General features: G+C 40.6%; 6 protein-coding genes across 7 annotated transcripts in view; 4 read left to right on the forward strand and 2 right to left on the reverse strand.

Moving 5' to 3' along the window:
• The window catches only part of LOC134179693 (uncharacterized), an 8,297-nt gene extending 2,643 nt beyond the window's left edge, over positions 1-5,654 (forward strand). The window contains exons 5-16 of the mRNA XM_062646626.1: positions 6-194; positions 251-459; positions 523-691; positions 1,204-1,274; positions 1,337-1,682; positions 1,745-2,005; positions 2,071-2,349; positions 2,413-2,721; positions 2,782-2,820; positions 2,948-3,038; positions 3,100-3,172; positions 3,241-5,654. Of these exons, the coding sequence (XP_062502610.1) occupies positions 6-194; positions 251-459; positions 523-691; positions 1,204-1,274; positions 1,337-1,682; positions 1,745-2,005; positions 2,071-2,349; positions 2,413-2,721; positions 2,782-2,820; positions 2,948-3,038; positions 3,100-3,172; positions 3,241-5,412 (4,208 nt within the window). The 3' untranslated portion in view covers positions 5,413-5,654. The remainder of the gene's footprint in view (positions 1-5; positions 195-250; positions 460-522; positions 692-1,203; positions 1,275-1,336; positions 1,683-1,744; positions 2,006-2,070; positions 2,350-2,412; positions 2,722-2,781; positions 2,821-2,947; positions 3,039-3,099; positions 3,173-3,240) is intronic.
• A 159-nt stretch (positions 5,655-5,813) lies between these two features.
• On the forward strand, positions 5,814-12,469 carry LOC134179531 (neogenin-like). Of its 2 annotated transcripts, none has more exons than XM_062646452.1 (16): positions 5,814-5,916; positions 6,289-6,576; positions 6,638-7,324; positions 7,390-7,695; positions 7,755-8,057; positions 8,117-8,286; positions 8,354-8,552; positions 8,729-8,799; positions 8,854-9,208; positions 9,280-9,558; positions 9,619-9,900; positions 9,952-10,260; positions 10,409-10,447; positions 10,505-10,619; positions 10,677-10,746; positions 10,835-12,469. In XM_062646452.1, exons 1-16 carry the CDS (start codon positions 5,868-5,870, stop codon positions 12,353-12,355), a joined length of 5,043 nt encoding a protein of 1,680 aa, XP_062502436.1. In that variant the 5' UTR covers positions 5,814-5,867; the 3' UTR covers positions 12,356-12,469. The 2 variants fall into 2 exon arrangements, with proteins under 2 accessions (XP_062502436.1, XP_062502437.1); XM_062646453.1 differs by having other exon boundaries at positions 10,505-10,607.
• A 2-nt stretch (positions 12,470-12,471) lies between these two features.
• Positions 12,472-13,549, reverse strand: LOC134179532 (signal recognition particle 9 kDa protein-like). The gene is made up of 3 exons (XM_062646454.1): positions 13,449-13,549; positions 13,289-13,357; positions 12,472-12,656 (listed from the first exon to the last, which is right to left on the reverse strand). Exons 1-3 carry the CDS (start codon positions 13,518-13,520, stop codon positions 12,549-12,551), a joined length of 249 nt encoding a protein of 82 aa, XP_062502438.1. The 5' UTR covers positions 13,521-13,549; the 3' UTR covers positions 12,472-12,548.
• Positions 13,550-13,562: 13 nt separating this feature from the next.
• Positions 13,563-14,944, forward strand: LOC134179533 (uncharacterized). Its single transcript, XM_062646455.1, has 5 exons — positions 13,563-13,654; positions 13,766-13,818; positions 13,911-14,001; positions 14,278-14,418; positions 14,470-14,944. Exons 1-5 carry the CDS (start codon positions 13,579-13,581, stop codon positions 14,691-14,693), a joined length of 585 nt encoding a protein of 194 aa, XP_062502439.1. The 5' UTR covers positions 13,563-13,578; the 3' UTR covers positions 14,694-14,944.
• Positions 14,945-16,176: 1,232 nt separating this feature from the next.
• On the reverse strand, positions 16,177-17,342 carry LOC134179461 (CCAAT/enhancer-binding protein delta-like). Its single transcript, XM_062646359.1, has one exon. The coding sequence runs from the start codon at positions 17,177-17,179 to the stop codon at positions 16,382-16,384; it is 798 nt and encodes a 265-aa protein (XP_062502343.1). The 5' UTR covers positions 17,180-17,342; the 3' UTR covers positions 16,177-16,381.
• Positions 17,343-17,388: 46 nt separating this feature from the next.
• Positions 17,389-19,227, forward strand: LOC134179460 (WASH complex subunit 1-like). Its single transcript, XM_062646357.1, has one exon. The coding sequence runs from the start codon at positions 17,527-17,529 to the stop codon at positions 18,982-18,984; it is 1,458 nt and encodes a 485-aa protein (XP_062502341.1). The 5' UTR covers positions 17,389-17,526; the 3' UTR covers positions 18,985-19,227.
• Positions 19,228-19,309: the final 82 nt, after the last annotated feature.

Consider the following 19,309-nt stretch of genomic DNA (forward strand, 5'->3'; position numbering starts at 1 on the left):
AACAGCAAAAACAAGTGGATGTACTACAGTTTATCGTACCTCAGCAATATCAGTAACATTATTTGACAGTTTAACTGGCCAGTTTATATTTTCTCCTTGTTCTACATATGATACTGGAAGTCACTACAGCTTTAATGTGGTAGCTGTCAATGAGGTTGGTAAGTCTTTCAGAGTGGAACTTTCTACATTTATTGGTGAGCTAGCAAAGTTGTTTGTGATTTGCAAGTTGCGTACTAGTTTGGTTGTTTAGTTCTTCCTGCAGCAATAGTTAAGATGCAGTTGATTAGCTCTTCATCTGTTCATATTTGGTATGATGTGCCACTGTTTTCAATCGATGCTAGTGATTGTGAAATTCAAAGAAAAAGTTGTCAAATGAGTGACACATTGGAATTAAATGATTTGATGTCTTGTGCTGTTTGTGTGAATGTTATTGATTCAAACCATGTTTCCCAGCAGCAGGTATCAAATTCTTTATGTCTGAATAGATTTCTGTATTGATTAGTTTGATTGCATGATTTCCAGAATGTGTCTGTTTTTGGATCATCAACACAAGATGAACTATCAATACTCTTAAATGTGGAAGGTCTTCAACCAATGACAAATTACAAGTTTAGTGTTATTTTTAAGTGGAGACTTCGAGGGATGAAAACAACTGAAACTCATCCCATGCATTGTTCTACTGGAATGACAAGTAAGTAAACAGAACGGAGGCCAAACCTGCAGTATTCTGTTTGTCTGTTTGTGAGATTGGTTTAGACAACGATATAGACGTACTGTCAAGCTAAGCTTGTTGACAATTTTTAAACACGTTTAAACACTAGTCTTAGAGGGCCTAGTTTAGTTAGAAGTTTTATTGTGTCCTGTGTAGTGATATTGAAGAGACTAATCAAGCTGTCTGTCTATATCTGTTTGTTCTTCTGCAAGTGTGCGAGCGCATGCTCGTGCGCTCATGTGTGTGTGTGTGTGTGTGTGTGTGTGTGTGTGTGTGTGTGTGTGTGTGTGTGTGTGTGTGTGTGTGTGTGCGTGCGTGTGTGTGTGTGTGTGTGCATGTGTGTGTGTGTGTGTGTGTGTGTGTGTGTGTGTGTGTGTGTGCACGTGCATGCATGTGTGTTAAAACATCAGTAAGTAGACAAGGTTAGATGACATTTTAATGGTGTATTGTCTTTAATTTAAGGCTACAGTAGTGACTATTATGTATTACAGCTCCTTTGCATCAAGCTATACTGCAAAAGGCTGTGAGAATCAATTCAACATCATTTTATGTGTTGTACGAGGTGACAACTTTAGTTTTGTGTTGTATTTTGTCTCAATGTGAATATGATTTGTACCAATTTAGGGCATTGATTTGTCAATTGTTTCAAGTCTTTCATATTATTATCGACTTACTGTGTATAGTAGCAGTGGAAATCAGGTAGCTGAACTGCATTCGTTGTCACACAAGTTTAATGATACCAACAGGGAAACAGTTCAATGGGATGTGAATGGAAGGATGCATCGTCTCAAGCAGTGGGTTAGTTACAATGTGGCTTTACAGAGCTGTTGTGATAATTCAACATGCAAGCAATGGGCAGCCACTGCACAGTGTGATGAAATGGATGTAACGCAGTTGGAAGGTGTTTGCTTTCAATCATGCAAGTGTGGCAGTGGTATGTTAACAGCCATTCAGCCACATGATATTAAATGTATGTACAACGATTTATTAATAGACACTTAATAATGTATTTATATTATTTGTTTGTTACAGTTGGACCTGTAAGTAATATTAGTGTGACCACTTCATCTTGGTGGGCAAGCATAAACTGGATACCAATATCAGACAGCTTGGTGATGACGTACAACATCAACATTACTGCAGAATCTCGTCAACCTATTGTTGTTTTGCAACATCCTCCAGTATTTATCACAGGACTGCAGGCACAAACAGTGTACAGTATTATAGTATCTGTTGTAACATATGATAGACAACAACCAGTGCAACCTGCAATACGTGTCTTTACAACTACAGGTTTTTGTCTTTGCAAATCTGCTTTACACCTGGTTCCTCAGTTTTTGTTGGTGTGATTGATTTAGGCCAGAATGCTGCTCCAAGGAAAGTGTCCGTGAGTATGTCTGATAGGCGGGGATCTGTATTAATATCGTGGTCACCCGTTTGGTTGGAGAACTTGAGTATCACTGGCTACAATGTGAAATATTGTCATTTCACGGAATGCGTAACTTTGAAAAAGATACTTACACTTAATACAACAGTTCACGCACTTTGCCCAGAGACAGAATATAATTTTACTGTAGCTTCAAGGAATGGAAACAACATTGGAAACTGGTCTGAGCCATTGTTGTACAAATTACTGTGTATGACTGCAGATAATATTTGTATTTAACTTAAATTGAAATTTGGCAACATTTGAATTTTAGATTTTGTTCCTCCTCCTCGTGAAGTTTCTGTTGATCGATATGGCAGTCAGAGTGTCAAAGTCAATTTGACAGTTTCTAAATGTTCCTTACTGGATAGACAAGCTTGCCAGCACATCAGCTTCACTGTGGTGGTCTGTGAGGTCAAACACTCATCGTGTGTTGACAAAAATGGGACAATGAACAAGCAGTCTGACAGCACTTCTATCTCAATTTCAGGACTTAGATCAGCAACAATCTATTATGTTAGTGCTCGTTTCATCTGTAACAAACCAGGTGTTTGGTCTGAATCAGTAGCTTTTGAAACAGCAGGTATGAAGATATTTATGTGATAATTACATTAAATCAAGGCAGCTGTTGTTTGTTATTCAGCTGTCTTTCACAAAGGTCTCAGCAGCGGAGAATCAAGAGGTAAATTGGGTAGTATGTACTAGGGAACAGTTAATTTGTCAAATCAATGTACAGTGGATAGACAATCAGTTTGATTCGTTTAAGTCTTGAATTTCATTTATTGTATTTTGTTCTTGTTGTGTTGCAGTGTTGATGATATCTACAATTGTTGTTAGTATTGTTTGTATTATTGGCATTATTGCTGGAGTTAGTATAGTCTGCAGATGCTACAAGATTAGGTATGATATGTAATCAGTGGATTGATGAAGTAGAAGACATAGAAGGTTTGCTGATTTTTAGGAAGCAAAATAGGCCACAACCAGACCCAGAATATGTGAGATCAAGAGCATCAACAGTTGCACCAGATATTGAGGTAACAGAAATGCAAATTGAATTTGGAGTGGTGATGATTTCTAGTTTATTTTTGCTTTTGTTTTGTAGGGACACCCATATGAATATCCATCACAGTGTACTACTGAAGATTACCCAGACTTGGGCAGTAGTCGTAATCAATTCCCACCTAATCAACTACCATTTCCACAAAGTGAAGATGATATTAGACATTTATCTGAGGGTAACTCACCTCTGATGGAAAGAAGACGGGATGATTTTGGACAAAGTCTAGCTAATCACGAGAACAAAGAATGTCACATGTCTTACGTACCATCTAATTTGTCAAGATTAGATAGTAACAGTCAATTTGATCAAAGAATTCAAAACCACAATGTAGCAATACGTTGTGCTAAATGGGCACAAGATGTGAATAATTGTCAATATCAACGAGTTGGCTCTGACTATGTTCAGCAGCCAACATGGAGACATCCATTGCAAGAAAGTGTGAAGATACCTAGTGAAGATGATCCATGGAGTGAATGTCAGTCGGCTGACACAGCTTTTGTGGCTCAAAGCACAAGATCTCTTTTGAGGCAACAGTGCAAACAATCACACTTGCAGCATTGTCCACATTCGCAAATTCAATTGAAGTGTACCGTCTTTGGTGGTCATTCTGTTGTAGATGTTGATCCATCGATGTTGAGAAACTCCCAACACTGCATTGACTCTGATGTGGACATATCCCTGTCGGCTGTGTCAGTTGATCTGAATGACAGTCATATCCCCGTAGTATCTCAATTGAAAATGTTGTTGGCAAGTGAGGATGTTGAGTCCATTGAAGATGTTGACAGAGCAACCGATTATTTGAAGCTAGAGCAGATGCGATCAACTGATTCCAGTCAACCACATGGTGCTGATGAGTCAAATGAGTCTTATAACATAGCAGAATTTCAATCTGTTGTGGGGCTGTCGGGTTTAGAATTGGAATCAAAATCAAACTGGAAAGGCTTACCTACTTGTAGTGCTGGCATGGAATATGTGTCCTGTCAAAGAACACATAAACAAAACAGTGGGCTTGAATGCAGCAGCAGCTCATTCAGCACAGATCCCTACTATCGACTGGAAGGCAGCAAGATGTTTCATGCGTGTGACAGAGAGCAAAAATGGCCTGTTGATACTCATGGTGAAGCTAGTCGTTATTCAACACAAGGAATCCCTATGGTTAGTTTAGAATCTCAAGTGGATGACTTGGACTCTCTGTATACTGAATCAACTGATTTTTGTACCAATCAGTTTTTGCCTGATCCCACTAATATCTCAGCTGAATTGCTACCTGGTTCAGTGCAGTCTAGTGTTAAAAATATGAGTCACAAGGGTGGCCAGCAGCAAGATTATCAGGAAACGTATACAGCCGACCTACCTGTACTCACCTCACGTGTAGATGTAACTGATGTGGAGTATAATGGGTCAGATGATGTCATTGAGAAGAAATTACAATCATCTACACTTCCTACTGGCCGTTCTGATCCAATGCTGATATATATGTCGTCAGGCAGTAAGTATACTTCCACGGCTATATTAGGCAATTCTGATGCCCACTATGTTTCTGGAATCTCTTCATGCAACACTATCAAACGAAATCATCAAACGTGTGATGAATTGAGTAGTCTTGCTGCTCAATCAACAGTTTCAGGAATGGCCATGTCAGCATCTGATGCTAATAAAATGAATGCCACTTCACCGTATATTCAACTACCTCAAACACAGTCCAGTTGCTTCAGCAGCAGTGTGAAACAAGGACGCCTTGCAGAGACACAGCAGTCAATTGTTACAGTAAGCCATTATGATGATTCGTCTTCAGTTTCATCTCATTCAGCTGAAATTTTGATGCACCTGGATGTTGACAAACATTTAGGTGTCAGTCTCATGCAAGGTAGTACTCAGCAACCAAATGAAACTGACTCTGTACGAAGTGAAGGTCAAGTAACTGCATTTTCACTGAAGTCAAATTCAGCTGCAGAGGAAGACAAGTTGGTGATATCTGTTGGCACATTGACACTTCCAGAATGTGATGCGAGCATTAGTCGGGAGCTGGAACCATCATATTACATATCAGTTGATAGCTTGCACGCACAAGGGACAGCACTGGTTGAAAATAATGCTGCCAGTGAGGATGAGGAGGCAACAGAGTTTGACTTGGATGATGACAATCTACAGTGTTCCTTGTCGATGCCTAACACACATGCCCACGTTCCTAGAAACAAGTCAGATTATGTTTAGTCAAACAACCATGCAATGAATGTAGTAGTAACTAAGTTTGTATTGCCTTAATTAATACTTTAGTAGGTGCACAGAAGTGGTAATTAATTTAGATGCAAGTCTTTGTAATAGCTTTATATCATTTTTGTGTTAAACTTGGGTCTCACACGTGTGTACTAAATTTTTTTGGCTATGTATTTGATACTGTGCAAGGGTGGTGGGACAATTAATTAAATGCCAGTGGTTAATATACAGCACAGTGGTAACGTAATAGCTTCTGGTTATGCAATTATCTATTGTTCTTGTGAGGGTTAATTGGTTGGGCTGTTGGAGCTCACCTCTGCCGGAAAACTGCATTAAACAACACCACCTGCAGATAGCCGGAAAATCCTGGCTACTTCTCACGGCGTGCGTTAGTGGGAGTCGAAATTTCGCACGTGGAAGCACGTTATGTTTTGAATGAGTATCTACAAGAGATGCGGTGGACGGACGTCATAGTTGGCGCTTGCTTTCTCTATCTGGCGGGTAAGGTTGTCGTAGTATTCGCGGGACGTAATGGGGACTCTGCTGACTAGCTCAAAGTCCATTTGTAAGATATATATCCAAGCCGTCTGCTGTTACCCTATTATTTATGAGTTGTTCGCACTAGTCCTGATTCTTAGCGGCACCTTGTCGCCCAGTTTGCTGTCTCCGCCTCTTTCATGCGCCGCTGGATTTTGGTGATTTTGTCCATTGCCGCTGAGGACAAGATGTACACGACTATGGCGTTTGCTACAAAACGAAAGGAAAAGCTGACCTTCGCTGATTTCTTGTCTTGCTGGTTGTTGGACAAATGAATGGGGCGTGTCGGGAGCTTTTCCTGTTGAGGGCGGAGCTAAGTTAATTTCTTTTGGGCAGGTGCGCAATTCTACCAATTGCTGTCGTCGCCAGGGCTGGAGGAGGAACCAAAAAGCGTCATAGTAAAACGAGGACGCAACGTTAGTTTCAAATGTCGTTCGAATGGAGATGTACAGTGGTTTCGCAATGACCAGAAACTTTGGAGAGAAGACGGGTATGAGATGCTAGAGAATGGTGATTTGTTGATTAGTAATGTCGACCGAAACCATGAAGGAAAGTACTACTGTATGGTTAGTGTTGATCACGTAGGAGCGGTGAGAAGTAGAACTGCAGAATTGAAACTTCGAAGTAAGCCCACAATTTAGATTTTATTATTTAATCATTAATTTTAAAAGTAAATGTTTTGTAGACACAGACAATCAGTGGCTAATTCCTCCTTCTAATATTACTGTTTATGAGGGCAATGCAGCCTATTTCTATTGTTTACCCAATTTTACCATCAGTCGACGTGGTTTAATCACCATCATGCCAAACAGCACATCTCACGTGTACTGTGGACATGGGTTAGGGACATGGAACAGAGATCGGTGCCAGTTGCAAGACTCGGAACAGTTTCACTTTCTTTCTGATGGCAGTCTTCTTGTTCGCAATGTGTCATCATCAAAGAACAAATATGAGTTCTGTTGCACTGTAACTACTCGATACAAGCGTAAAAGAATACGAGGATCCACTAATTATATAGTAAAGCGTCGTGGAATAGGACCCAAATGCGCTTACTTAACTGTAAAACAGTCAAGTGGAGTGAAGAGAGCTCTCAACATATCGGTTACACCTAGAAACATCAGTGTGCATGCCAGGAGTGATATTTTTATCCCGTGTATAGCAACCGGAGTTCCATCGCCTGAAGTAGTGTGGACGAACCCTGATGGGAATGAAGTCCACGTGAATGGGCTAGCCAAAGGCAGACTTGAAGTAATAGAACCAGGAGTGCTGAAAATACGAGAGTCAAGACCAAGTGATTCTGGAGTTTATCGTTGTGTGGCAAGAAACAAACATGGACAAAAGAAAGAAGTTACTGCAACTGTCGTAGTCTCAAGTATCAAAAAAATTTTGATCGGTTTTTTATGACTTGATTATATTTTGTATTGTTTTGATTGCTAGATATTCCAAAGGTAAAGTCTAAATTCAATAACACTATCTGGATTTTGCGATCAAAGGCAGCAGAACTTCATTGTCCTATTATTGCACAGAATTATCATCCTGTAGCATCTCCCAAGATAACGTGGCTTGTAAATGGCACTGTAATTCAAAAGTCTTTGGATAGTCAAAAGAGCAAGTTTTTATTGTTATACGACAAACTCCACATCACCAATGTAGAGTTTAGTGATGAAGGAATGTACCAGTGTGTGGTAGAGAATGCTCTTGGGAGTGCACAGACACAGACCTCATTTCGAGTGAGAACTATAGGTCAGCTCTTGTTCCTGGCCATTTTATGCTTTACCCTGTTCAGTTTTTGTGGTATGCAGGACCACCAGATGCTGTCAAGAACCTGAAGTTTAACAATGTACCCGGTGATGTTGTGCTGTCGTGGTCTCCTGGATATCCTGGTTGTCAAACAGCAACTTGTTCAATTCAGAGCTATGTTGTTGAAGTGTTGAAACGTGGCAGATGCACAGGGAAGTGCTCACATAGAATTGAAGGCCATCGCACTAGTGTGCAATTGATAAGTGGAGGAATGGTTGACAGCAGTGACGAGTATCAAATTAGAGTAAGTGCATGTTCCGCATTAAATGAGTGTGGGAGACCTGTCAGTAGAAGCAGACTGATTGGTGAGTTGTGGCACAACTATCCTACTGTAACATTACTATACGAGTGTGTATTTGTCAAGTTGTTTCTGACAAGAAATCAAATGACATCAGAATTTACACGAGCCTAGCAACTGCTGTCAATATTTCTTATCAGCTACATGTACCTTCCCATATGAGCTTTGTTGATAACAGTTGTAAGGTCTGTGTTTACTACACTGGTTCTCTGTCACCACCACTGGAATTTCATGAGGTACGGTACCTTTGCTACCATTTGCCTAAATAGTAATGTTGTATTGTACATATTTAAACTTTTATAGTGGCAAACAAAATGCCATAAGTGTAGAACACATCTTCCTCTAGAAAGGCAAACAGTGGAGGAAATAGTGAAAATCAATGATTTGAAACCTTGGACTGAGTACCAGGTTTTCTTGAAAGTTTATGGAATGGGAATGGGTATGACACGTGAGGATTTTGTGGCAACGTCTCACATAGCACACTATCACACAGCTATGGCAGGTGAGACAATAATAATTATTATGAAGTCCTTGTTGGTGTGATCGATATATCATGTATGTACAAGAGTCCATGTAGTGTGTGTGTGTGTGTGTGTGTGTGTGTGTGTGTGTGTGTGTGTGTGTGTGTGTGTGTGTGTGTGTGTGTGTGTGTGTGCATGTGATTTCTCATTACATTAGCACCATCTCGGGCACCATTACTTCAGCAGGCTATAAGACTGAATTCAACCACCATCAAACTTATATTCAAGGTGCATGCAGTTAGTCAGCAGATCTCGAGGATGCCAAACATCATGTTATTGTAGGGTATTGGTTCAAATGATGTCAGAAGTCCATCATTCTACTATCAGCTCAATCAAATTGAACAGAATCAGACGAATGTTGTCTGCAAGCTGCCCATGCAAAACAGATCAGATGCTGACAATGAAACTATTAGTGTACTCATTGATGGAAGTCTTTATGGCTTGTCTCCATGGTATGACTACAAATTGACAGTGCAAAGTTGCTGCGACGCCAGTAAATGCAGGGAATGGGCAACCAAGGCAGATGGTACTTTCATCGAATCTATAGAATTGTCAAGGCTTGAGGCCTTGTGCAGCATGTCATGTACATGCAGCGAATATTCCGTTCCAGTTGTTGTCGAGCCTAGTGAGATAAAATGTAAGATGTTAAACACATACATTCACAAACAATCAATGTTTTAATATGCTCACTATTTTTGTTTATTGCAGTTGAATCAGTCACTAACACAACAATAATTGTCTCTGGATTGTCAGCTAAAGTATCTTGGGAACCCATCAATAGCAGTTTAATCTGGGGGTACAAAGTGAACATTTCAATGGAATCAGACAAACAAGATCCGTATATTGACAATGACACTACTGCATCTCAGTTGAATGTTACTGGACTGAGACAGCAGAGTCATTACAAAGTTACAGTGTCTATATGGACATTCGATAGACCAACACCAATCAAGTGCTCTCAGCCGGTCACGTTTGTAACTCCACCTGGTATGTCTATTAACATTAGGTTGTGTGCTTGTATGTATTGTAGTTGTATTTGATCGTTAGAACTCTGGGCCCCTCCTAACTACGTTGTTGTTAAACACGGCAACAGGATGAATTCTGTTGTTGTTTCATGGGAGTCAAGCCTGCATTCTAACGTCACTGGTTACATGGTGAGCTATTGCAATAGCAGTCAGCAGTTTCCTATTTCAAAAACTAATGCCACAACAAACAGCTCTATCATTAATGATTTACTGCCAAACAAGACATATTTAATGAAAGTAGCGACAATGTACAATGGTCAACAAGGTCTGTGGTCTTCAACATGTGTCTCTTACAGGACTTCAGGTACACTGTAAATCTGCGGTAATATTCAAAATCAAATAATGTGCTTTTTAGACTTTGTACCACCTCCTGAAATTCGTCGAATTTGCATTGGTACAGACCATGTTCAACTGACAGTTCTTCCATGTTCCTCACCCTCCTGTCAGTATCGCTCATTGAACATATCTATATGTCCCTCTAGCCAATCAAATTGCTTCTTCTACAATACAACCTTCCAAGATATGACTCAATCTGGAAGCAGCATCACTTTCTTTGTGAAAACGTCGAAGAGTTGGAGAGCTCGCAATTATAGCGTTTCTCTTCAATATGCAAACTACGAGGGAACTAAACCAACAGTCTGGTCTGATAGCATCCCAGTGTCAGGTAGGTTGTAATATGAGTCCTTATGCTTACTATTACCTGCTTGAAAGACAATGAAAGACGATTACCAATGGGAATGTGCACGGCTTTTTAGATGATATTAGATTGCAAGAGGATGTACGTTTAATTAATTAACATTGTGTTTGCATAGGAGATTCATGCTTGGGTGTACAGAGTCAGAATACAGCAGGTAAGTAAAGGAGCGTACTCTACTGACAGAGGCATCTGTTGAAAAAGTGCTTTGCAGGTACTTCAGGGGTAGTATCTGTTATAAGTGTAGTTGGAGTGGTAGCAGCAGTACTCATCCTTGGTGTGGTTGCCTATTACGTACGTCTAAGAGTGCAAAACAAGTATGATGCTGGGTGTGTTCTCAATCTCTATCTCAGTATTATGATCATGTACCGGTATTGTTTCTCTAGAAGCAGTAGGGTTGCCACAAAAAAACACAAATTTTCAACGACGTCAAGCGTTGGACCAGTTGACAAACAGGTATAATTCACAACTATGCTTTATGTAGACAATATGTGCTAAGTAAAGATTCACTGATGTTAATTGTGAGGTCTCATTTACTTCCTAGGCCGCCATTTATACAGAACCGGATACTGTTGTTGATGGTCAAGATACAGACAGTGAAGGGTATGATACCCTGGAGGAAGGTGCACAAAAATGTGAACAAAGTGACCAGAATCGTCTTCATAATCAAGGTGATGAGTACTCTCCTGGACATATCCTAGGGTTGTACTTGGGTCAACCTCCAAGAGAAGAACTAGTTGCAAAGAAAGGTTATAGACGGTGTTGGGGAAGACGTAAAGTGCACAAACAAGACAATGGGATGAGAAGCCAAGCTGGAGATATTCCACTTGATCCATTGAGACACCCTAATCAAAATCCTGTGAATGTGGATAAGCGTATCCTAGACAGTGGAAGTCCTGGCACCAGAGGTCGTCGTATTGGGGTCACAGTCCAGCCAGAAATCAACCACATACCATCACCATCCACCCAAGACAACTCACATACTAACACTACTGCTGACAAGACTAGTAGAGCTTCCAAAGGATACATGCAGTTAGACGAACTAGTTACACCTCTCGGGAACTACAAACAGCCTGAAGAGCATCATAAGGAAAGCCAAGAAAACACAGATGAGATGTCACTGACAGAGAATTCACAGATCACAACATATTGCAAATCACACGACCGGTTGTCCGATACAGATACTTCAAGTATAGATTCACAGTTAGTAGGCTGTAAAGACCAGCACCAATTATCCCAAAATCAAATTGCACAATCTGATAAGGAATTCCAAGATATGCCAAGGCCACAGACAAAGACTTTGCATAGCAATTATGTGTCACGACAGTCTATTGGATCACTAGCAGAAGATGCGATTTTATCACCCTATCTCCTTAGTCAACATCAGAAAGTCTATACTAACCCAACAGGTACATCTGTGTCAAGAAATTCCACCGGGGCACTATCACAAGACATGGGAATAGCTTCATATTCTCCTCCTCGACGTCACAAATCCCAATCAGACATTACTTGTGACTACTCATCAGGAAGCTCTGTTAGCAGACTATCAGTTGATATGGGCATAGCCTCATATTCACCTCCTCAGCATCACAGTAAATCCCACACCACCACTGCTGGTGACTATGTATCTAAACTTCCTAGTGGAGATATATCGGGAATATTGTCACACTCATTTCCTCATCACCCCAAATCCCAGACTGGCATTATTGATAGATTATCAGTCGAGATGGGCATATCCTCACATTCACCTCTTCAGCATCACCATAAACCATATGTCACTGCAACTGGTGACTATATAGCAAGACACTCTAGTGACGAATTGTCAGATGATATGGGAATAGCTTCATACTCACCTCCTCGACACCATAAATCTCTCACAGACATTACACAAATTGATGGGTCTCAAAGAAATACTAAACCAACTTCACTAACTACTGGGCAATTTTCATCTTTGTTAGCCTTGCATCATAAACCTCATGCCAGCCCTGCTTGTGACTACATGTCAAGAACAGTTGTGGGATCATCAGAAGACACAAAAGAATATGCTCCATACTCTCCTCTTTGAACAAGCACACACACAAAAAAGTACTACCAGACTACATGTAAGGATTGGCTGGATGCAAGAAAGATGTGTTGCAATTGCAAGTAAATACACAACAAACCAGCAATGACACAAAAGTCTAATTTGAGAGGGCTCTACAACTCACTATGTAGAGTACAATGTATTATAGATTTCATCAATACAGAGTTTCTATTAGCTATTGTTTGATTTCAGAAGGTTTGGATACCATCATTCTCATTAGTGAGTTATTTAGTTTTTCCAGCCGCTTTATGTCTTGAGCTTGATCTGTACGATACTTCACGCACTAAAGAGAAGCCTTCATTAGTTGGCACTATAGACTAGGGGAACCAGCAATTATTAAAGACATAAGAGCAAACATTAATTATGCATAGCTGACTAAAACTAAAACTACAGGTAGGTAGTTATCATAGACACATCATGCTTCCAGTACTATACACTTAGACTCGAGCCAGTCTCTCCCCGCCTTCGTCATTCCCCGGAGAGGATAGGATTGATATCCGGGAATGACGAAGGTGGGGAGAGACTGTCTTGAGTCTACTATACACTCAATGGTTTGAGAAAATCCATTAATAGATTTGTATGCCCACATGCATACAATATTATGATAATGCAATCAAGGTAGATTTACAAGAATAAGCATCCTTCCTCATTTTTCCGGAATGTCACTTTTACTTTGGCTAACAGTAACTTATGACTCTAAGTGCATGAAAGAGCAAACAAAAATGCAGCATGTCTGTGTGAATGCAGGTGAACTCTAGCAGCACAAAATTGATACACTAATGCCAATAGCTCATCTACCAGTTAAAATCATTTACTTAAAATTAATTATGACAACACAAGTTTACTACTTTCAAAGCACATCTGTGTCTAACAGTCTAGACATGTACACTCATAATTTCTATTATGATTCCTCACTTGAATGTCGTCAGTTACTTTTAGTTCTAGTTTGCTTTGACAATGTCGATATTTCACTACGTAGCGAGCCTGCACAAAATGGCACAATGTCGATCATGTGAACGCTAGACACGTATAATAGTACAAACGCAATAAGCAACTCACAGACGTTATAACTCACCTTGTAAGGATTAGCTTGGTAGATCTCCTCCGCAGCCCTAACAAATTCGTCCCAAGAAGGAATGTAAGGCATTGCACGTTCTCGACTCAGATAGGCTGTTGCGCATGCGTCACGTTTAGTTGTTGGAAGCATGAGCAAGAAAAACGATGGAAGAAAAAAGGAGTCACTTTCTTTGGGACTGAGAGATGTCTCGAAATATTCTAAAGGTAGCTGTACAGTGGAGGCTTTATTTTAACGTATAAAATAAAGTTAGAAAATTGTAATTTCCGATAGACGTTGACTAACGTTTTGCTGTTTGCTGATTTTTATTTCGACAGCTATAGCTAAGAGCAAACACCAAAAACATGGACTGGCGTTCCAGTCAAGACAGGTAAGACTATAGACTTGCACGTTGCTATAGTATGAGTTAGTATTAATTAATTAATTAATTAATATAGCATTAATTAAATGCATTAATTTTAGCCCAAGAAGACTCGGAATTTTTTGAAATCGTCTGAGGTGACAGTAACAGTCAATACAGAGGGGTTGAAAGTTAGAAAAAAAGCTGGAAGCGGTAAACTAACTATGGGCTGTCTGTACATGTCTGTCTGTCTGTCTGTCTGTCTGTCTGAAGGTTGAAGTTAAGACAATCACTTTTACTTTACTAAGCTAGATTGATTGCTATTACATTAAGTTCAGGATTGTATTTCTGATTATTTGATAGCCATTTGGTGGCATGTTTTATAGAGGGAGCTTTTGACTTTGTAGACTACCAGATACTGTACGTTGCAAACTTGTTGATATTAGTTTTAGTTGTTAGTTGTCCGTAAGGTTTCAAATTGTTTTAAAGGAAAACAAGGAAGGAACCTGAAATCAAAACACCAGGAGGATAAAAGGGAGCTTGAGAAAGGAAATGATACGCTTATTAGGACAAGTGTAGCTGATACACTTGTTGAGAAGTCGTCTGAACATATAATTGCTGAGATGGATGGTGAGAAACATTAAACAGAAATTTATTGATTGTGCTGTGAGGTATTATTAGATTCCAGTATGCCTGATGTTACGTTGAAGCGTCTAGACAATTCTACTAGTGCAGATGCTGAAGATTTCTCGATAGAGTTTTATTATCAAGAAGATAAAGTAAATGAGACCAAACAGAAGGATGCTGACAAACATCATCATGCCAGTAGAATAAGTACTAAAGGCAATGATAGAAAAGAGCATCATAGTTCTAAGCCTTGTAAACACAAACTGGTGAAATTTTAAAATGTATTATTGTCACACTTTACTGCATCACTTACAGACCAAGTTACACTGTCACAGTTGTTCATTATATTGTTATTGTTCTAAACAATTCAGACTACTTTAAGTTAAGGTTGGGCATTATACATAGTGATATTTGTAAAGAAGGCTTAGTACACTAATAGCTGGAAATGAGACAGAAATCTAGACATAATGCTGTGACTGTAGGTTGTATAAAGCACAGCACAATATGGAAATGACCTAATAATAAGCAGCAGTTCATGTCTATTTGTAAAGACTCTGTCTGTCAACTGCAGTTAGTTTCTGAGCTAATGTAGCTGGACTTTTCACATGATCCATTTGCTTGTCAGAAGTATTGTTAAAATGTACAGGAACACAGTGTGTTATGATTGATGCAAATGGCAGACAACACTGTATGCCAATGGCAATTGTTCATATTGACTCATTAGAGAAGCAGAATCTCAGGTTTAACCTGATGATGATGTGATCATGGGATTAATGTTCAAGAGGCAAGAGCACCAGGAAAAATGAAATTTACGAAAAAGCTAGAGAAAGGTCAGATTAGAGAGAAGTAGTTTAACTGCGCAATATGTTGAAAACACTGTTTGGTTAATTAATATTAGTTGCAACAATGTATTTCAAAGATGCATCATGGGTGAAATCTAAACTTTTAGTCAACTGTCATGTTTACTACAGAGAGGTATGTATGTATTTGTGATATATCGTGTACATAAAGCAGTAGAAGTCCTGTAAATCTTATTTTTGATTAACATGCTTATTTCCTAATTAAAGGCGTTTGCAACTTTATTACCAACTTTCTACACTAATTAATAGGCAGTCTGTAATCATGTTGAACTCAGGATCACATTTTACTTTCGTATCTTGCTCTCATAGATTATTTGATCTAGACAATCTTTCAAACTTGATTGAGACTGAGCATTTAGAAGGAATCTACGTGTATGTAGCTGTTTGTATGTGCTTGAAGTTTGAAATTAGAAGTCCCCATACAGGTTAATTAGTCATTCGACGCCCCTAATGCATTGTTTTGTTTCTTTCGAGTTAGCTGAGCCACACGTACTCATCAGAAAGTGAAACTCTAAATGAGGACATCCCCTTCACATAGTGATTCTTTCCCCCTTGATTAGGGAAAGAAACTTCCCAGTTATTGTTTCTCCTAAGATCCTTCTAGTTCAGAGAATTGGTTGCTTTCATAATATTATAACCAGAAATCTACTATAATGCTCTTCCTATCCTGTGATCAGGAAGAGTTTTATGTGCAACATGTAGTGCTAGCTAAGTGTACGTACAGGACTTATGGTGTTAATGTATGTACATGTCCACGACATATGGTGTTAATGTGTACACAGTTATATGGTATATTGTAGGTAGTGTTTGGGTATCTCGACTTCAGAGGATTTCCTTTTCACAGTAACTGTGAAGGCAGACGCTAATTATTTTCACGCAAGATTAGAAGTGTGAACAAATCTCAATGTCGAAGCCTTTCATCTTGAGGTAGTAATTCATAGCAAATTAGTGTTAAAATATACCTCAGACTACGATACAGGCAATAGCTGCTCTCCCAGTTCAAAAGCTCAGGCTACCTACTAATTCTATCTCAAATCAAATATTTCAAAAAAAAAACTCTTGCACAAGTGAAAACATTGTCATAGTCATTGTCATAATGTTAACAGTCAACTGTCCTGATCAGCACGTCGAACTAATGGCGACAACTCCTTTCCTTGGGCGCCAGACACTGGATGACTAGCAAAGAGACTCTTGAGGACTTCTAGTTCCTTCGTGAGTAACGCGATCCTCGCGTGAAGACGTTGATTCTCCTGCGTCAGCTCAGACACTCGGTTTTCTGTTTGCACGGTTCGCTGTCGACTCTTCTCTCTTGACTTCTTGACAGCCACGTTGTTTCGCTCTCTTCTCTTTCTGTACTCTTCGCTAGTCTTATCCATCGTCTGCCAACGTCGTTTTGATCCAGCGGCCGTCTTTCTAGACGCTTGATCTCCGCTACCAACAGATGAAATGTCCAGCATGGATGAAGGGGTAGGCGTGGTCTTTGTCGAAACAGCTGTTGACTCGAAGCTCAGCATCGTCTGGTTCGAGAACTGCTGCATGTTAAGACCGTTTCTATGAAGTTGATGATCAGATCTCGACGTAGGGATCGGTTCCATCTTGGGTGCGTGCAGTTGCATCAGATTTGGGGAACGTGACCTCGAATTCATGCCAGGCTGTCTAAAGAGCTCGTCGAACAGTTCCTGATTTGCGGCAACCGCCTCCTGGTTGCTCGAAGGATCCAACAGAGCAGAGAGATCGACGGCCGTCTCGGTAGCTAGCAGCGAACTGAAGTCTGCTGAATTGGTCGAGTTGTTTGAGATACTGCAGGCCGTGTGACTGGAAACGGGAAGCAGGAGTAGCTCCTTCTTATCTTCTTCGCGGTCCTCCGGATAAAAGTCGAAATAACTATGACCTTGATGCGCCATGGACTTCGCTGCGCATGCTGCAGGTTCAACTAGTTGAGAATGGATCGGGAATGAGTCGCAATAGGAGCCAAGAAAGTCGCCCTGATGTAGAAACTGTTCGCCAAACTGCGTAATCTTGACGGTTTCCACAGAGCTCTCAAACTGCTACACGCACTGGAAGGGTCGGGCGGTAAATGAGGTCAGCGAACTTCCGCCCCCAAATTTGGATCTGACATCATCGTCACATGAGGTTGCATCACACTGTTTGTGTGCGCATGCTTCTTGTTATTCGGGACGACGGCACGTGACTCGACGTCTTGTGATTTCGAATTCACATTTGTGTTTTTGTTTCGTCTTGGGGTAACGTAATGCCTGTACAGTCCTACAACGTTCCCGTCATTTTACCTGATCTTCGAAAGGAAGAGTCCCTTTATCAAGTCGCCGATACCCTCAACCATCTCGAACGTGTGGCGAACGACGTGTTTAACCGAATCAGTCGTCGTGTTGCTGAAAATCGTGATCGCTTGTCAGCCGTCAATAATCGAGTCAATCTTGCTTTAGCGAAGATCGAGAAAGTGAAGGGAAGTACAAAGGCAACGCGTGTGTTTAGCAGCTCTAAATATCCGGCTCCCGATCAGTTAGAGGCGTCTAAATCACTTTACACGGACGTGGAAGAGGATGTGGAAAATGTACGACACTCGAGGGCGAAGTTTGAAAGCCGGTTAGTGACTGTTGATGAAAAAGTGTTGAAAGATAAACAGCAATTTCACAGTTGCAATATTGACATTGATCGACTGAAAAAGAAACAAAGGGAGAGGGAAAGACAACAGCAGACGGAGGATGATGAGGCAGGAGAAGGGTTAGGTAGGCTACCTCGAGTCATACCTTCTGTCAGTTCTCTGCTTCTCTTCAACACAGCCGAGAACCCATACAAGAAATATGTTATGTTGGATCCTTTAGCGGGTGTTGTTACAAAGACAAAGAAGGATGTTGAAGAGGAAGAGCGACAGATTGGTGCTGCACCGACAACAATTGCTCAGAGAGAAGAGATGGCAAGGATGACAAGAGAAAGCTACTTCTACAAGCCAGAGATAGGTGAAGTGCCTGATATTGATGTTCCAGTTGATCTTCCTGATTTACCAGGAATTGCTGGTGATATGACATATTCCTTGGATCTGGGACCATCCATAGCACCTTCTGTTCCTGGCTCCAATATGCCAGAATTGCCAAGCATCGAACCTGATAAACCTCCTGAAATAGCTGGAGATGTTTCAGTTCCACCACCTCCACATGCACCTCCTGGACCTTCTGCACCTCCACCACCACCTGGAGATGCTGCTCCTCCTCCACCACCACCACCACCACCTGGTCCTCCTCCTCCCCCATCTGATATAACACCAACTTTGCCTCCAATTGCAGGAGAGGAAGTAGAAGAGACATCCACACCTACACCCTCTCTTCCTGCTGGTGATGGAGGAAGAGGTGACCTACTTGCAGCAATAAGACAAAACAATAAAGCAAAGTTAAAAAACGCAAAAGATAGGAAGCCTCGTAAGAAAGCAAACATAGAAGAGGAGAAACCTGCTGCTGGTGGTGGTGATTTGATGAGTGATTTAATGGCCAAACTTTCACTCAGACGGAAGGGAATATCAGGAACTAAGAAGGCGGGTGACAAAGAAGGGGAAGGCTCTGTGGCTCCTGGGTTGCCACCTACGCCAAGGAGTGATCTTAGTGGCAACCCAACCATGGAAAGAATGTCTGCAATGATTCCTGTTAGTGAGGAGGCTGATGGCAGTGGATCCGAAGGAGACTGGGATGAGGATTGATTGATTGCTATTGTAGTCACTGTCAATGTTATTGGGTAATGATAAGGACCTTAGTTGTGGTTCATATACTTTGATATTTGTTGAGCTTAGCTGATGAGAAATCAACTAACTGTACTGCTAGAAATCCTGTATTTACATGTTTACTTGGGCAGTGCATTGTGTATTGTGTTGACAAGGAATAGTAAGGTTTCCCTGGTCCAGATAGCCAGAAGGAATGAAATATGTTCCCAAAGGAACTCATATCATGCAGTTGTATTTCGTTTTTGTTCTGGTCGAGCCTCAAAGTAAATACAGTAAATGTAAATAAGTAAACGTCATGGAGGCC

The sequence above is a fragment of the Corticium candelabrum genome, chromosome 5 (assembly GCF_963422355.1).
Source record: "Corticium candelabrum chromosome 5, ooCorCand1.1, whole genome shotgun sequence".
Classification (NCBI taxonomy): Eukaryota; Metazoa; Porifera; class Homoscleromorpha; order Homosclerophorida; family Plakinidae; genus Corticium; species Corticium candelabrum.

What these genes read in the sequence shown, in the direction of transcription:
- LOC134179461 (XM_062646359.1), bottom strand. Translation starts at nt 17,179, where the DNA reads ATGGCGCATCAAGGTCATAGTTATTTCGACTTTTATCCGGAGGACCGC.
- LOC134179533 (XM_062646455.1), top strand. Translation starts at nt 13,579, where the DNA reads ATGAGCAAGAAAAACGATGGAAGAAAAAAGGAGTCACTTTCTTTGGGA. An exon ending in TGGCGTTCCAGTCAAGACAG is followed by an intron (nt 13,819 to 13,910) that starts GTAAGACTATAG and finishes CATTAATTTTAG; the next exon opens with CCCAAGAAGACTCGGAATTT. An exon ending in TATAATTGCTGAGATGGATG is followed by an intron (nt 14,419 to 14,469) that starts GTGAGAAACATT and finishes AGGTATTATTAG; the next exon opens with ATTCCAGTATGCCTGATGTT.
- LOC134179532 (XM_062646454.1), bottom strand. Translation starts at nt 13,520, where the DNA reads ATGCCTTACATTCCTTCTTGGGACGAATTTGTTAGGGCTGCGGAGGAG. An exon ending in ACCAAGCTAATCCTTACAAG is followed by an intron (nt 13,358 to 13,448) that starts GTGAGTTATAAC and finishes CATTTTGTGCAG; the next exon opens with GCTCGCTACGTAGTGAAATA. An exon ending in AAGTAACTGACGACATTCAA is followed by an intron (nt 12,657 to 13,288) that starts GTGAGGAATCAT and finishes GCTTCTCTTTAG; the next exon opens with TGCGTGAAGTATCGTACAGA.
- LOC134179531 (XM_062646452.1), top strand. Translation starts at nt 5,868, where the DNA reads ATGCGGTGGACGGACGTCATAGTTGGCGCTTGCTTTCTCTATCTGGCG. An exon ending in TGCAGAATTGAAACTTCGAA is followed by an intron (nt 6,577 to 6,637) that starts GTAAGCCCACAA and finishes AATGTTTTGTAG; the next exon opens with ACACAGACAATCAGTGGCTA. An exon ending in CCATCAAACTTATATTCAAG is followed by an intron (nt 8,800 to 8,853) that starts GTGCATGCAGTT and finishes ATGTTATTGTAG; the next exon opens with GGTATTGGTTCAAATGATGT.
- LOC134179460 (XM_062646357.1), top strand. Translation starts at nt 17,527, where the DNA reads ATGCCTGTACAGTCCTACAACGTTCCCGTCATTTTACCTGATCTTCGA.